At 51.3% G+C, this 17,541-nt stretch overlaps 1 protein-coding gene across 1 annotated transcript in view; it reads right to left on the bottom strand.

Moving 5' to 3' along the window:
• The window catches only part of LOC133339073 (E3 ubiquitin/ISG15 ligase TRIM25-like), a 30,073-nt gene extending 19,173 nt beyond the window's left edge, over positions 1–10,900 (bottom strand). Inside the window, exons 1-2 of the mRNA XM_061547195.1 lie at positions 10,334–10,900; positions 6,220–6,315 (exon numbers count right to left, since the gene is read on the bottom strand). Of these exons, the coding sequence (XP_061403179.1) occupies positions 6,220–6,315; positions 10,334–10,900 (663 nt within the window). The remainder of the gene's footprint in view (positions 1–6,219; positions 6,316–10,333) is intronic.
• Positions 10,901–17,541: the final 6,641 nt, after the last annotated feature.

The following is a 17,541-nucleotide window of genomic DNA, read 5'->3' as shown; positions in this document are numbered from 1 at the left end:
TCCCGTACTCGCGTCCGCGGAGGGATAGGAAGAGCTGCAGGTCCCGTGGGTTCTGCGGCTCCAGTCGACGTCCCACGAGCGGAACGTCCTCCCCCCTGCGCTGTCACGGCCGGCTTGTCTGTGAAGGGTACGACAGGCGCTCTCGCAAGGTCAGCAGACACAGGCAAGGGCGAGTCGGCAGCAACAGACCCCGGCAAGGCAACTTCGGGAGATGACGCATCCGGCCGCGGGGCAATGTATGGCTTCAACCGGGATGTATGCACGAACCAGCGCCGTGAACCAACCTGAACACGCGCCGACTGTGGGTTGGGAACCTCAATGAGGCGGACCGGACCCTGCCAAGGTCTATGTAATTTAGGAGAGGTACCTGGCCGCACCTGTGGGCAATGAAGCCAGGCCAGGTCCCCCTTTTTCCAGGGGCACTCCCCCTTTGATCGTCGGGCACACCGCTCATTCCTGGCCTGAGCCTTGGCAGTAGCCATGCGGGCACTTTCCCTCGCCTCAGCGACACGCCGAACGTTGTCCTTAATATACTCAGGAAGAGGCTTAACAGGCCCCCTCGCGCCGGTTCCCAACTGTTCATTAATCGGCGGCACATTCTCACGGCCGTACATAAGGAAGAACGGCGAGTATCCAGTAGCCGCGTGCGGCGTCATGCGATACGCCGAAAGCACCCCAGGGATATGCAAATCCCAATCAGATTGATTTTCCCCGACTGTATGGCACAGCATGGCGGACAGAGTCCGATTCAACCGTTCCACCATACCATCCGTTTGCGGGTGGTAGGGGGACGTCCGTATCTTTTTAGTTCCAAGAGCCGCACACACCTCCCCCAACAATTTGGACGAAAAGTTACGTCCTTGATCCGTAAGGAGCCTCTCCGGCGCCCCTTTGTCCATTACATACCCAAATAGAAAGGCGTCAGTGATAGACGCCGCTGACTGGTCAGGCAAAGGCCAGGCCATCGGCCAGCGAGAGAGGTACTCAACCCCCACCAGTAAATACTTATTTCCCTTAGCGGATGGCGGAAAGGGTCCCAAAATATCTAACGCCACCAGCTCATTAACCCGAGATACTTTAATCGATTGTATCGGCGGAACATATGGATGTTTAGGTGGTTTACGGCGGGCGCAATCGGGACACGCGCGAACGTGACCGACGACATCCGTCGTCATGCCGTGCCAATAATAGTCTCGTTGCAGCGTCAATAGGGTTTTCTGCACCCCCAGGTGTAAAAGTGTGTCACAGTGCAAAGATCTAATCAACTCATACCGCAATGACGCAGGCACAACGAGACGCCAGTGTTCCTGTATCCCTTCCCTCCACATCAGTAACCCATCTCGGAGAGCAGTTTCCGAAATACCACCCGCACCGACTTCCTTACCCGCCTTCTCCGTTCGTTTTCGCAACGACACCAAAGATTCGTCCAACATTTGCTCCCGAATCCACACAGACCTTGGAAGACGCAAAACCCCGTCAGCCGGTCCCCCATCAACCGGTCCCGGTGTAAGCGGAGTTTCGGGAACATCCACTGCCAGCGCGACAGGCTGAGGGGGGGGCTGAGTCGGTCCACACCTATGCGTCCCCGACGCACACGCACAAGGGGATCGTTGCGGCAACCTGGACAGTGCGTCCGCGTTAGCGTGACGCACACCCTTCCGATGGTGAATTTGGAAGGAGAATTCTTGCAACGTGTCCAGCCATCTCGCCAATTGTCCGGATGGCTGGTCCATCTTAAGAGCGTACTGCAAGGCCGCATGGTCCGTGCGGACAATAAACGACCGACCGTACAGATACGGTCGAAATTGTCGGAGAAAAAACACAATAGCCAAAAGTTCCCTGCGAGTGACGCAGTAACGGGTTTCCGCGGGAGATAAAACCCGACTCCCATACGCCACCACACGCTCAACACCACCTTTTGACTGGGACAACACCGCCCCAATACCAGTGTCACTCGCATCAGTATCCAGAATGAAGGGATGTTCAAAATCCGGATAATCCAACGTCGGCGCAGTAGCCAGTAAATCGCGCAGGCTCCGAAACGCCGCCTCCTCCGGCGGTCCCCACACAAATTTATGCCCCTTCCCAGTAAGGAGATGCAAAGGCCTGGCGATAGTAGCGAAATTCGGAACAAACCTCCGATAATATGAGGCGAACCCCAAAAACCGACGCACATCACCCACCGTGGCCGGGGTTGCCCAATCCCGGACACAAGCAGTTTTCTCTGGATCCGTGGCCACCCCGTCCGCACTAACAATATGTCCCAAGTATCGAACGGAGCGTTGCAGTAAATGACATTTCTTAGGCTTGAATTTCAATTTAGCAGAACGCATTCTGGCGAATACAGCCTCCAACCGCAGTAAATGCTCATCAAATGTGCGGCTGAAGACTATAATATCATCTAAATAAATGAGACATGTCTCCCACTGCAACCCCGTCAACACCAACTCCATCAACCTCTGAAAAGTGGCAGGGGCAGCATTCAACCCCATCGGAAGACAGTTAAATTGGAATAACTCCTGCGGCGTACGGAAAGCTGTCTTTTCTCGCGAGGGCTCGTCAAGGGGGAGCTGCCAGAAGCCCGAAGAGAGATCTAGCGTTGAAAAAAACTTAGCCCCTGACAAGGCGTCGAGAGAATCGTCCATACGCGGCAGGGGATACGCATCTGCCACCGACACTTTATTCAGCTTCCGAAAATCCACACAAAATCGCAATTTACCATCCTTCTTTTTAACCAACACAACAGGCGCGCCCCATGGGCTATTAGACGGAGATATAATATCCGCTTTCAACATGTCTTCCACTGCCCCTCGAACATGCTCACGCTCAGCCGGACTCATCCGACGCGAGTTCAACCGGATAGGGGCAGCGTCCCCCGTGTCGATATGATGAGAGAGAAGCGAGGTGCGTCCCAAGTCCAAATCGTCCGAGCTAAACACATCGGAATAGCTCGATAATAATTTATGAATCGCACAACGCTGCTCGGTGGAAAGGGCCGAATTTTCCCCACATAATTCGGCGATCCAACGATCATCAACCCCTCCATCGTGTGAAACACCACCCACAAGCCCCCCGTCCGGCAGGTCACTCTGGGCCGTAAACGCCGTAGTGGCATGTGCCACAACGGTACCAGCTGGCACACACACGCTTTCAGCACTCGCATTTAACACCTGCAAAAACGGGCGCTGATCTGGACGGACAATAGTTTGCGCCCCTACCAGCGCTAAGCCGCCCGTAACCGCGGCGGACGGCGACAGCAAAATCCCAAAAGCACCCTGCCGACCCGGAACCGGCTTCCGGTATCGTAAGGGAATGAGCATCTGAGAGCCAGGTGGAATATCAACCGAAACTTCCGATAGCGCCTGCACCTGGGCGACAGGAGCCGGTCGCCCCCAGGCGGACTGTAAAAATTCCAATTTCCGGCCCCCCGGTAGTTCTATGCAATTTTCATTGATTCTAATTAGAATGGGCATCTTAGCCAAAAAATCCGTACCCAACAGGCAAGGAACCGCCAGGGACCTCGAAATCAACACAACGCCCGAGGCCGAGACACCCCCGATAGAAATGTTAGCGTCCACCTGTCCCACGATGCCCATACTACCCCCGTTCGCAGCGATGCAGGAAGCGTAAGCCGGCCTCACGGCCCCCGGTGGGATGTTCAAAAGATGGAATATCACATCCGAAATAATGGTCGCGGACGCACCGGAATCCACCAAAATACGTACGTCCACCCCTTGGATGGACCCAGGTACAGTGGACGAACCGGTAGCGGCCGCGACAACCCGCCGAGCCAGCTTACGCCACTGCGTTATCGAGCGACAAGGCTCAGCTACTGGCCTCCCGTATTTTACAACATCCGCGTCGCATAACAACGGCGATGAGTGAGGTGTCAGGCCTTGCCGGGTGTCTGGTGCGCACCGACTTGCCTGTGCCGGAGGGTCTTTCTTTGGGGCGTCCGCTGTCGAGGCCTCCTGCTGGGGCGGCCCCGGAACCCGGGCCCAGCAGTCCCTGGCATAGTGGCCCCGACGGCCGCAGCGGAAGCAGTCGACGTCGGGGCGGCGCGCAGCGGGCACCCCGTCCCGACGCGGCCGCGCCGGCGGCGGAGCCCGCGGCCCTGGCCCGCTTCGAGCCGGCCACGGAGTGGAGGCGGCCGACAACTCCTTTGGGCCGGTCGCATCCGGCACGTACACGGCCTTCGTAGGGTCCCACCCTACGGCCCCCCCATCGACGACAGGACCGCCCGTCCACGCCGTCACCTGTTTCCAGCGGCGGAGATTGAACTGAGCGTCCAAACACTTGGCCGTGGTCCGGGACGTGAGTTTTTCGTGACCGCACGCCTGCATGGGAATGCCGAGATCTCGGGACAACTCCAACATCTTCCCCAAGATGATTGGTTCCAGCAGGTCAGGCTCCGTCTCCGGGTAAGCGGCCATAGCGAGTTCCAACACGGCGCCCCTGTACGCTACAGGTGACTCCTCAGGTGCGCGTTGCCGCTGCACGAATCGGCGATGGGCGTCATCGGGTGGCTCGTACGCGTCCGCCATTTCCTCGAACACCCCTCGCAGAGTTTTCTTCTTCGCAGCTTTTATAGAGCGAAAAAAACGAACGGACTCATCATCAAGAAGAGTCGGGAGCACCTCCAGTGCCTCAGCGTCCGTCCACCTTGCCGTACGTACCGCCGCCAAAAATCTGCAGGCGAACGCACTCCAATCGCCCCCGATGGAGAACTCTTTGACGGTTGTAAGGTGACGACTGCGACTCCTTGGCTTGCTTCCGTCCGTCGCTGACTCTTCCGGCGGTAAGTTCAGCAAGGCGTCGCAACGCTGTGTCGCCAAAATGGCGGACGATCCTCGCGGCGGCCCCAAAATGGCGGCTTCCCGCCTTCCGTGGTGCGCCACGCCCAAGATGGCGTCTTCACGCCGCGTGGCCGATGGCGGCGCCATCGAAGACGACCCGGGCTCCTGCCGATCACCACCATCACCTTCCAACGCCGCCCTTGGCGTGACAAGGTCACACAACTCTGTGATGACGGTTTTTAGGGTTGCCAGTTGCTCCGCCATCCGGATCCATCTTAAATCTTCGTCCTTCAACGCAGATGGGTCGGACGAAGGGGCCACCTCCTCGACGCCCGGGCCCTCACGGATCTCTCCCTCCGCCGAAGTGAAGCCGACCTCAGGAGGAAGATCGTCGTCGTCCGAAGATGAAGCCGACGCCGGGGATGGAATATTCTTTTTCCTCAGTTGTTTCGCCATGCCGTTTCACTTCTGACTCCAGTGTAATAAAAGGACTCGGACACTTCCTTCTGTCTTCGTGTCTTTTATTGGGTTCTCGTCCTCACCCACACGGCACTCTGTTATAACTCTGTATTTGTAGCCCCCGGCTATTCACTGCTATTATAGCTCCTTCTTCCCTCTGACTCTCTGCTTCATCTACTGTAACCTCCTCCCTGCAGACTCGCTGCTACCTCTATGCAGACTCCCGCTGCTACCCCTATGTGCAGACCCTCTGGCTGCTACCGTATGCAGACCCGCTGCTGACTCTGTATGCAGCCCCGCTGCTGACTGCAGCCTCCTCGCTGCTTCGGGTCGGTCACCGCTGGCCAACGGTGCCGATCCTCGCTCCCCCGTGTTCGTGGCGATCTCGGCACCCTCCGCTTCGCCCTTCGTGGCCTCTCTCTGTTCCTGGTTCCCCGTCACTCCCCGTCCTCTTCCGGTTCCCCTCCTTCTATAGCCTAACCCCTCACCCCCCCACGTGACCTAACTCCTCCCCTCCTGACGTCACCTCCGGAGGGCCGTTTACGCCCGCATTACATATGGATGAAGAGAGGGGATCATGAAACCACTTGATATACTGGCACCTTGGTACCCTAAAGCCTGATTGGTTTCAGTAAAATGGTGTACAACAGTCTGTGTGTGATCCACCAACTCTTCACCAGAGTATTGGATAAGAGGTACGTACCACCTCATCTGACCAATATAGTTAACAGTCGTTGAAGTGGTAAGTTGTATGGAGATATGGGAATGTGGAATTTCCACCACTGCTTCAGTTTCTCAGTGGAGATGAGAGCCACCTCTTTGCTCGTCCTGCTTATTGAGGCGCATTGACCGTTGTGTCTTTAGTCCCACAACGTGTTTAGAGCCAATGGAAGTCCACGTGAATGAAAGAAGTTGTTTTCCATCACAAGTCACAGGGTCACAGAGTCCGGTCCAGACGTGTTACCTGCACGTCCCTGCGAGCGGCCTCCATCCACCTCACGGACTCCTCCGCCTTCTTCCTCTTCTCCTCCACCGCCCGCGTCTCCTCTCCCACTTGTTTCTGTGAGAGACGTCACCAGGGGAGACTCCACTTACTCTCTGAGCGTCCCCTCTCATCCCCGCTCCACGTGAACCCCTCCACAGTGACGGGGACAGTAGCCCCAGTGCAGCGATGGAAGCTGGGGGAGCAAGCGCTGCAGCGAACTAATTTCACGAGGAGCTCAAACGTGCGCAGGGCTTCCTAAGTAGTGAGTGGAGCTACCTAAGTAGTGGGTGGAGCTACCTGAGTAGTGGGTGGAGCTATCTGAGTAGTGGGTGGACAGGGTACTGGAGTGGCGAGATGTGATCTGCCTTGCCCGCTATACAAGAGTTCGTGGGTTCGAACCCGACCCTGATGCCTGTATACAGTCGACCCTACAACATCGCGGGGTTTTGGGGCACAGGTCCCCCGTGATCTGGAAAAACCGCGTAAAATGTTTTGGTCCCCTCGGTCCCCTTGGCGAGCGAAGCGGTACAAAATATACGAAAAACGCGAGATACAAAGATCACTGTGAGATCACTGCGAGATATCAAGTGAAAGGTTGCCGTAAACACACTTGGCGTCCACCAAACCAGCGCATAAAACCGCAGTTGTTTTCGCAAACTAACTTTGTAAGAAATATAACTTTAAAAAAATGGTGTATATTTATGGTATACATATATATAAACACCTGTCAATCTGTCATGCTGTGACTGTGATTAACGCGGCACGGATTGGTTGAAGTGCATCAAGTGACTGCAAGAAAGCAGCCAACCAGAGGTGCGCCCCTCCCAAACATGTACGCCCCCGGATTGGTTGAAGTGCATCACGTGACCGCGAGCAAGAAACGGGTGAGTGACAGTGAGGAGACGGCTGAGTGAGAGTGAGGCAGAGCCGTGCTCGGTCCGCTGCTGCCCTGAGGGACCCCCGTGCTCTCCACTGCTGGCTTTAAGGAGAACCGCGCTCTCTCCACTGCTGCCCGGAGGGAGAGCCGTGCTCGGTCCACGGGTGAGTGAGATTGAGGAGACGGGCGAGTGAGAGTGAGGCAGAGCCGTGCTCCGTCCACTGCTGCCCTGAGGGACCCCCGTGCTCTCCACCCACTGCTGGCATGAGGGAGAGCCGCGCTCTCTCCACTGCTGCTCTGAGGGAGAGCCCCGCTATCTCCACTGCTCTCTCCACTGCTGCCCTGAGGGAGAGCCGTGCTCGGTCCACGGGTGAGTGAGAGTGAGGAGACGGGTGAGTGAGAGTGAGGAGACGGCTGAATAAGAGTGAGGCAGGGCCGTGCTCGGTCCGCTGCTGCCCTGAGGGAGATGGGTGAGTGACAGTGAGGCAGAGCCGTGCTCCGTCCACTGCTGCCCTGAGGGACCCCCGTGCTCTCCACTGTTGGCTTGAGGGAGAGCCGTGCTCTGTCCACTTCTGCCCTGAGGGAGAGCCGTTTTCTGTCCACTTCTGCCCTGAAGGAGAGCCGTGCTATCTCCACTGCTGCCCTGAGACAGAGCCGTGCTCGGTCCACGGGTGAGTGAGGGTGAGGAGACAGGTGAGTGAGAGTGAGGAGATGGTTGAGTGAGAGTGAGGCAGAGCCATGCTCCGTCCACTGCTGCCCTGAGGTGCCCCCGCACAACCTAATTTACTACTATAATGAGCCAAGAATGTTTGTGTGTCCTGCGCGTGATGTCACTCCACATGAAGTCAACCCCCTTTCATTAATATTCATGAACAGGTGGGGTCCTTACTTATTGGTTCTTTCGGTAAAGTCACGTAGGTATAAAATATTTTTTTTTCTAAGACCAAGGTATTCTGCAAACCTTCGGGCTACTATCAAAGGTTTGTTCATTAAGCCATCCAGATATATAAACATAGACATAACTTCAACCGAGACCATCGATACAAATTGAGCAATCTTTGGAAGGACGTTATTAACCAGGTAAAACATTAACGGCTTAACTGCTTTATGGTTGTTGCTTTCATATCCGCAACTCCAGTTTCTTCAGCCTCCCACTCCCAGCCCCGCCCACTTCCCCGCCCCCCGGCCTCACTTCTACAACGTCCCCTAAATGTTCTCGCAGCGCTCCACTCCCCCTACCCCACACCCCCTCTCTATCTCTAACCCCGTTGCTCCTCCCCCCTCTCTTACCTATACTGTATAGCCTCTTGTCACGGCGTGATTTAATTTATTTTAATTTATGTTATACCTATGTGACTTTACTGAAAGAACCAAAGAGTCACGAAAACTTCAAATCTAGATTAGGTGGGGTCCTCCACATGGATTCCCCCCGCCTCATTAATAATCATGAACGGGTGACGTCACTCCACATGCCGCACCCCTCCCCTCATTAATAATCATGAACGGGTAACGTCACTCCATATGCCGCACCCCTCCCCAATAACCATTAGCGGGTTATGTCACTCCACATGGGGCAAACCGCCCCCCCCCCCCTCCCCATTAATAATCATGAGCTGAACAATTTTTCTATTGAATATTTCAGATTTACTGCAATATACACCCGTCCCTGGACGGACAAACAAGCTCGTTAAAACATAAAATACATTAATATTATTCAGTACTGTACATATAATTTATGCATTTATGAGTTACTAAACTGTTTGCGTGTCATCTGCTGGCTTTCGCGTGTCGTCTACGGCTTTCTGTGGGCCATGGAAGCGAGGCGGTTGAGCTTTTCCATCAGAGCAACATATGACGTCCTTCCAACAACAGTTAATCTTCACCAATGGTATGGTGAAGATCCGGACTGTGCCCTCTGTTCCATGCCAGCCAACCTCAGGCACATTCTCACAGGGTGTAAAACAAGCCTCACCCAAGGACGCTACACTTGGCGTCACAACCAAGTCCTTAAAAACCTTGCATCCGCCCTGGAGGACAAGCGAACTGCCACCAACTCCCTACCACCCCCAGCAGCATCACACCCCTTACGGACGACCTTTGTCCGCGAAGGGGCTAAACCACCAAAGAGCGGCTCTACACCAATAGAGCGAGACCAGCTGCGCTTGGCCCGCGACTGGAAAATGCTAGCTGACATTGGCCGGCAACTTGTGTTTCCTCCGGAGATCGCAACCACCACCCTAAGACCTGACATGGTGCTCTGGTCCCGTTCGCTCAAGAAGGTCTTCATCATTGAGCTCACAGTACCCTGGGAGGACTCAGTAGATGAGGCTTATGAGCGAAAACATCTGCGCTATGCCGATCTAGCTGCCGAAGCACGGCATCATGGCTGGAACACAGAAGTCCGACCAGTGGAGGTTGGCTGCAGAGGTTTTGTGGCAACATCTACAACCAGACTGCTTAGAGACCTGGGAATTAAGGGCCAGAGCCAGCGTTCGGCAATCAGAGCTGTATCGGAGGCGGCAGAAGGCAGCAGTCAGTGGCTCTGGATGAAGAGGAAAGACCCCAGCTGGGCCCCAAAGTGAGAGGGCCAGGAGGTATGCAGTCAACAATGCTTGACTCAGGGAGGAGGACGCCCCTGCCATGCATAGTCCCATGGGATGTTGGCTATCAACAACAAGGCAACTCCTATGACTAATTGGGAATGGGACGCAAGCGTAGGATTGATCACCCTGTCGCTGGCCGCCTTTGGGGAGGGTGTATAGTATGAAAGGCCGAAACACCCTAGGACCCAAAGGTTCACTACTGACGATGCGCTCCCCAAATTTCACCAGGCTCACTGTTCATGAACTCTTGGAAGTGCTTGCACAAAGGATAATAACATCTCATCCTGTATTCTTTGGAATCCGCAAAATTCTCAAAAACAAAAAAAATCCCGATTTCATTTCTTATGCCAACCCCGTGATATATCAAAACCGCAATGGGGAAAGTCACGATGCAGAAGGGTCGACTGTACTATGAATCTACCCTTCAAACATTCGTTTGAAAAATAAATTTGCGGGCATGTAAAATATTAAATCCACTTTAAAATGAGTCTGAGCCACTCGCTGTGGTTTCGTTATCATTAGATGTTGTTGTTGAGAGCCAATGACAGAGTTCATCAGCTGATGCTGCGGTATCATGGGTACTATGCGGTGACCGTGAAAACCTCCTCCTCACCTTTCTTTTGTCGTGCTCCACCTTCAGAGTGACGAGTTTGTGCCCTCGATGATCCACAGTGACGGTGCAGTCCCTGCAGACGAGGCGTCCGTCGTTAACGCAGTAGAAGCGGTATTCGTCTCCGTGCTCCACGCACCGTCGATTCTCCAGGTTCACACCAGGCGACACCAGGACGTGGTCACTAAACTTTGCCAATTTCTGGTGGGGCACGACGTGGGTCATACAGAACGAGGTCTCACACTTGAGGCAAGTCTTCACTGCGGGCTTCCTGCAATGGTCGCAGCAAACAGCAGAAGCAGCAGCATCGGCAGCCATGGGCTCAGCCACTCGCAGCTGCTCGATGAGGTTGGTGAGCGCCACGTTCTTGTTCAGCTTGGGCCTCCGAGGGAAAGTCACTCGGCACTGCGGGCAAGAGAAGAACTCGGCCGCATTCCAGGCGTCCTCCACGCACTTGAGGCAGAACGAGTGGCCGCAGCTGAGTGTGCAAGGGTAGCAGAAGGTGTCCAGGCAGATGGGGCAGGTCAACTCCCCTGGAGCCTCGCTACCACTGGGAGCCCCACTCGCCATGGCCCCGTTGCTTCACTCAGAGACGGGCGCTGGCTGGAGCTCAGGCAGTCGCTGGCTGTAGCTCAGGAAGTCTCTGGCTGTAGCTCAGACAGTCACTGTCTGTAGCTCAGGCAGTCGCTGGCTACGTCTGAGATGCTAAACGAGGAACAAGCCACGTAAATAGGTTACAAGGAAGCAGGAAGTCTTTCAGTTTTATTGGCATATCACGAGGCGTGCCCTGGAATGTGTTGACGTGTGAGCGAGTACAGACGTCTCCACTCCAGGGGTGGCTTAAAAAAGAAGACTCGGATCACCTCGTCTCAAATACTCATCCTCATTCACCTCATCACAACTCAACTCACCTCTACGCACCTAAACTCACCTCACCTCAACTAATTTCAACTCACCTCACCAACTCACCTCACCTCAACTCACCTCAACTCGTCTCAGCTGAACTGTCAGGAGAACGCTGCTAGTAAACTCGTTGCTCCCTGCCACTCTACTCCACGACATTGTTGTTGTTGCTATCTTCGTCTTCCGGCTTCACTTTATTTCTTTTAAGTTTAACACTTTAAACTACTTCATGAAAATAATGTGTTCCTGTCTCAAAGTCGCGATGCAGTAGTCGAGCTGTGAGACACCGGTGGGAGTTGCCGTGTTTTACTCGGTCACGGGGCTGTGGCTCAGGGTCCAGTTTGTGGAGTCACAAACCACCGGGCGAGGCCCTTTGCTGAACCCGGCACCGTTAAACGCTCACGTGGGCGGGGGGCAGGCGCCTCAGGGGTAGTCTGCACCAATAAAGTGCTATTTTTTAAAAGTGGGGAAATGCTTTATTATACTTCGGAGATAATAGGATGTTTGCTAGACTAAGAATACGGGACTGCATGCTATAAGGTAACATTTATGAACACCTTTAGAATGTGACCGTTGCACCCTGCACAGCTACTGCTTCACTGGATGTGGGCAGTTTTGTTAGGGTGGACGTTGTAAGAATGAGTATAGACCAATCATTCTTCTTTAAACAGTTACTAAAACATTTGAAAAAAAAACTTTAATCACGAATAGACGTCGACCTAAAACTCACAATCTCCCGCACAGTAAGCAGTCTGGTTTCCATGAGGATTACTGCGCCACCACAGCTATTATGGATGTATTTAAATGTTTTTCTGTAACCTGCATGAAGGCCACTACTGCTGTGGACTATTCCTTGCCTCGTCTAAAGCCTTTTGAAACTCTTGGCCATGATATTCTACTCACAAGACGCAGTCAACTAGAATTGTCAGACAGTACGATAAAACGGTTTCAGAGATACATCTTAGACCATTATCAAAAAGGTCCATCGTGATAACATCTCGTCCACAAATTTTCAAATAACAAATGGCGTTCCACAAGGTGCGGTGGCTACTGTGATGCTGCATATAAATCAGCTACTAATCTAACACTTAACATACTAAATCCCTTCTTGGTTCTTTCGGTAAAGTCACGTAGAAGGGAAATAATAAAATAATAAAAATGAAGCATAATAAAATACAATTCTCACGACGTTTCGGCCACAACGCGTCTTCAGACGCTGTCTTTCTGACAGACCTGTTCTTCACCTGAGGACGGCTGCTTGCGTTGTGGCCGAAACGTCGTGAGAATTGTATTTTATTATGTTTCATTTTTATTATTTTATTATTTCCCTTCTACGTGACTTTACCGAAAGAACCAAGAAGATGAATCCCTGCAGTCACGAAAGCTTTAAATCGAAAAATACTAAACCCCATTTATCATTCTGATCTTCGATTTGTATTGGATGTACGATACAGCACCCACTAATGTGACCTCGACTTCAAATCCAATCTCACATAACTTGATGCAAAACGAAATCTACATTTGTCCCTGTTCATCCATAAAACCATTATTGGCAAATCTGTGCTTTAATTAGCTAAATCATAAACCCCACAGTTAAACCAAAGAAACCTAAGACGTACATATAATTGCATGTGAACTATCCCAATGAGAATTGGAATGGGTAACAAAGCCTTAGCCATCGCAGCACCAACGTTTTGGAACAACCTTGTTTCCTCCCTTAACATGATAAATCTTCCTTAAATAAATCTACTGAAGTAGAAGATTCATGCTGTACATAGCCTCATTTGCAAATGTGATTGTAACATTGATCCATACCCATGTATTGATAGTTCAATATTCATGTGCAGTTGTGTCCAGGGACTGCCGTGTTGTCTTGGTGTAATGTGGGACTGTCGTTGTGTTACTGCCTTGCCCACGTTTGCATTTAGTTTTGAAAAAATTGGTAGTAATAAAAAAACAATTGCAATTTGTAGTTATATACTTTTTTAATTAGTCATTTTCAAGTTTCAGTGATTTGCACACCTTTCCTATATTTTACCCTCTGATCGGTTGTTTGTACTTTTTGTTATTGTAACTTTCTGGACATCTCGAGAAAGAGCTTCATAACTCATTAAATGAAGATGCTGATTCAGATTATATGTACAGTGAGGGAAAAAAAGTATTTGATCCCCTGATGATTTTGTACGTTTGCCCACTGACAAAGAAATTATCAGTCTTTTATTTTAATGGTAGGTTTATTTGAACAGTGAGAGATAGAATAACAACATCCAGAAAAACGCATGTAAACATTTTTATAAATTGATTTGCATTTTAATGATTGAAATAAGTATTTGACCCCCTCTCAATCAGAAAGTGTTCTGGCTCCCAGGTGATCTTGTGCTCCGCTCCCGATGTAAACATGATGGCGGCAGTGCAGACACTCTGACACCAGTTGTAGAGACGTTCCCACGGACGCACTCGGAGACAGAGGTAAGTTAAGGGCTTTCGCCGAGGGTTTATTAAAGATTAACAATAACACACAAGGGTACACAACTCCCAGGGGCTAAGGATCCTACTCGGAGTCCAGATCCCTGCCGGCTAGCTCCTGTCTCTCTCGTGTCGGATCGTGGACTCTGCCGACTCCACCGAACGGAGAGAGAAGCAGCTCTACGGCTACCACCGGCTTCTCCCCAGACTCACTATTCAATCCCTCTCTACCCCTGGTTCCCTCTTCACCCTTCTTACTCTATCCGTTCCCAGAGTGACCCCGCTTACGTCACGGGGTCTCCCTTAAGTACCCTAGGAGACGTGATGTCATCGCACTGAACGGCACACCTGACGTCACCTCCCCATTTTACTCCTCTACACAGGTAACGAGCTGAGATTAGGAGCACACTCTTAAAATGAGTGCTCTTAATCTCAGCGTGTTACCTGCATAAAAGACACCTGTTCACATAAGCAATCAATCAATCAGATTCCAAACTCTCCACCATGGCCAAGACCAAAGAGCTCTCCAAGGATGTCAGGGATAAGATTGTAGACCTACACAAGGCTGGAATGGGCCACAAGACCATCGCCAAGCAGCTTGGTGAGAAGGTGACAACAGTTGGTGCGATTATTCGCAAATTGAAGAAACACAAAATAACTGTCAATCTCCCACGGCCTGGGGCTCCATGCAAGATCTCACCTCGTGGAGTTGCAATGATCATGAGAACGGTGAGGAATCAGCCCAGAACTACACGGGAGGATCTTGTCAATGATCTCAAGGCAGCTGGGACCATAGTCACCAAGAAAACAGTTGGTAACACACTACGCCGTGAAGGACTGCAATCCTGCATTACCCGCAAGGTCCCCCTTGCTCAAGAAAGCACAAATACATGCCCGTCTGAAGTTTGCCAATGAACATCTGAATGATTCAGAGGACAACTGGGTGAAAGTGTTATAGTCAGATGAGACCAAAATGGAGCTCTTTTCATCAACTCAACTCGCCGTGTTTGGAGGAGGAGGAATGCTTCCTATGACCCCAAGAACACCATCTTCACCGTCAAACATGGAGGTGGAAACATTATGCTTTGGGGGTGTTTTTCTGCTAAGGGGACAGGACAACTTTACCGCATCAAAGGGACGATGGATGTGGCCATGTACCATCAAATCTTGGGTGAGACCGTCCATCCCTCAGCCAGGGCATTGAAAATGGGTCGTGGATGGGTTTTCTAGCATGACAATGACCCAAAACACACGGCCAAGGCAACAAAGGAGTGGCTCAAGAAGAACCACATTAAGGTCCTGGAGTGGCCTAGCCAGTCTCCAGACCTTAATCCCATAGAAAATCTGTGAAGGGAGCTGAAGGTTTGAGTTGCCAAACGTCAGCCTCGAAACCTTAATGACTTGGAGAAGATCTGCAAAGAGGAGTGGGACAAAATCCCTCCTGAGATGTGTGCAAACCTGGTGACCAACTACAAGAAACGTCTGACCTCTGTGATTTCCAACAAGGGTTTTGCCACCAAGCACTGAGTCTTGTTTTGCAGAGGGGTCAAATACTTATTCCCTCATTAAAATGCAAATCAATGTATAGCCTTTTTTACATGCGTTTTTCTGGATTTTGATGTTGTTATTCTGTCTCTTACTGTTCAAATAAACCTACCATTAAAATTATAGACTGATAATTTCTTTGTCAGTGGGCAAACATACAAAATCAGCAGGGGATCAAATACTTTCTTCCCTCTTTGTATGTATGTTGAACTTATTTCGCACCGTAGATATCAACCGTGCTATTCGGAGGTGCGGGGTGAGGACAACAACCTATACACAACAATCAGTTCTAAAGAAATTAGTTTTCAATCTCCGTCAGATCCAGATGCCGCTATATCTGTTATTTCAGAATGCTTGTCTGAAGTCGCTGTTTGAACAAAGCAAATCTGACTGCAGCTAAACCTGGGCAAGACAGAGTACATGATAGTTGGCTCAGAGCAGCGTCTGCGAGCGTGGCAAGGCCACATCGATCCTCCACTGATTAGCAGAGCTCTCCCTCTCCGTGTGTCCAAAGTACGTTGTTGTTTTATTTTGGTAATTTATCTTCGCTTCGTTATTGTTCCCTGTGCTCACGTTGTCGTTTTTTATTATTTTGGAGATCCCCCAGCACCAGGTCACTCTTGCAAATTAGACTCCTGTCCCGGTCTCTCGAGTTCTACACCCGGTTACAGACGATACACTTGAACTCACTCACTCAATCATTTACCCACTCACCTACCCTCTAGCTCACTAACTTAACCACTGATGCACTCAGCCATTCACTCACACACCATCTCACTCACCCATGCACTCACTCGCCCACCATCTCACCCAATCAACCATGCACTCACTCAATCATTCAATCACCCACCATCTCTGTCACTTATCTCCTTACTCATCTACTCACTCACCTAAGCACTCACTCCCCATGCCACTCACTCTTACAAATGAGTCTTCTATACTGTTGTCTTGAGTTCTCGCCCCGGTTAAACACAATGAACAAAAATAACAGCCCGAACTACAAAGACGTTACCATGGTGATGGTGGTAGTGTTGGTAATGGTGGTGATGATGATGGTGGTGTTGTTGATCATGGTAGTAATGATGGTAGTGATAATGATGGTGGTGATGGTTGTGATGATAGTAAGAATGGTGATGGTGATAATCGTGGTGGTTATGTAGGCGGTAATGATGATGCTGCTGCTGCTGATGATGATGGTGATCATGGTGGTGGTGGTGATGATGACAGTGGTGGTGGTAATGATGGTGATGAGGGAGATGGTGGTAATGGTCTTGATGAGGGTAATGGTGGGAATGATGGTGATGGTGGTTTTCACGGTGAGGATAGTGATGATGATGGTGGTGATGATGGTCGTGATGGTGGATGTGATAATGGTGATGATTATGGCAGTTTTTGTGGTGTTTGATGTTCATGATGGTGATGATTGTGATGGTAAGCATGGTGATGTGGGTGCTGATAGTGATGATGATAATGATGGTGGTGATCATGGTGGTGATAATGATGATGGTAGTGATGATAGTAGTGGTGTTAATCGTGGTATTGATGGTGATGAGCTTGATGTTGGTGGTGATGATGCTGATGGTAGTTTTGACGGTGGTGATTATGTTGATGGTGGTGATGATGGTCATAATGATGATGATGATAGTGGTGATGTTAAGTAATGATTATGATGATGATGATGGGGTGATAGTGATAATAGTAATAATGGTGGTGACTGTGGTTGATAGTGATGCTGATGATGATGGTGGTGATGATGTTGGTGGTGCTGTTGGTAATCATGATGATGGCGATGATGGTGGTAGTGATGATTATGGTGATTATGATGATGGTGGTGATAATGACAGTGGTGATGACGATGATGGTGTGATGATGGTGGTGATGGTGGTGATGGTAGTGATGATGAGGAGATGATGGTGATGATTACAGTGATGATGATGGGGTGATGATGATGGTGCTGATGGTGGGGATGAGGAGGCGTGGTGACGTGAGCGCTCACTGCAGGCGAAGGAGCGGCCACACGAACCTCCAATTTGTGCTGCACCAGCGACATCGCTCACGCACGCCAACCTGAACCTCACCCTCTCCCCTCACCCTACCCCTCCATGCTCACCTCACCTCACCCTTTCCTCAATTTTCACCTCACCCTCCCATCACCTCACCCTCTCTCTACCCCCTCCTTCACATCCTCTCCTCACCCACTCCTCACCCTCTCCGTCACCTTACCCTCCATTCTGCCCTCACCATCACCGTACCTCACCCTCTGTTCCACCTTCCCCTCACCCTCACTTCACCCTCTC

Source organism: Lethenteron reissneri, unplaced genomic scaffold (genome assembly GCF_015708825.2).
Source record: "Lethenteron reissneri isolate LAM-NWPU_2019-01 unplaced genomic scaffold, ASM1570882v1 scaffold_1640, whole genome shotgun sequence".
Classification (NCBI taxonomy): domain Eukaryota; kingdom Metazoa; phylum Chordata; class Hyperoartia; order Petromyzontiformes; family Petromyzontidae; genus Lethenteron; species Lethenteron reissneri.
The sequence above is the reverse complement of the archived record's forward strand: the minus strand, read 5'-3'. Positions and strand labels throughout refer to the sequence as shown.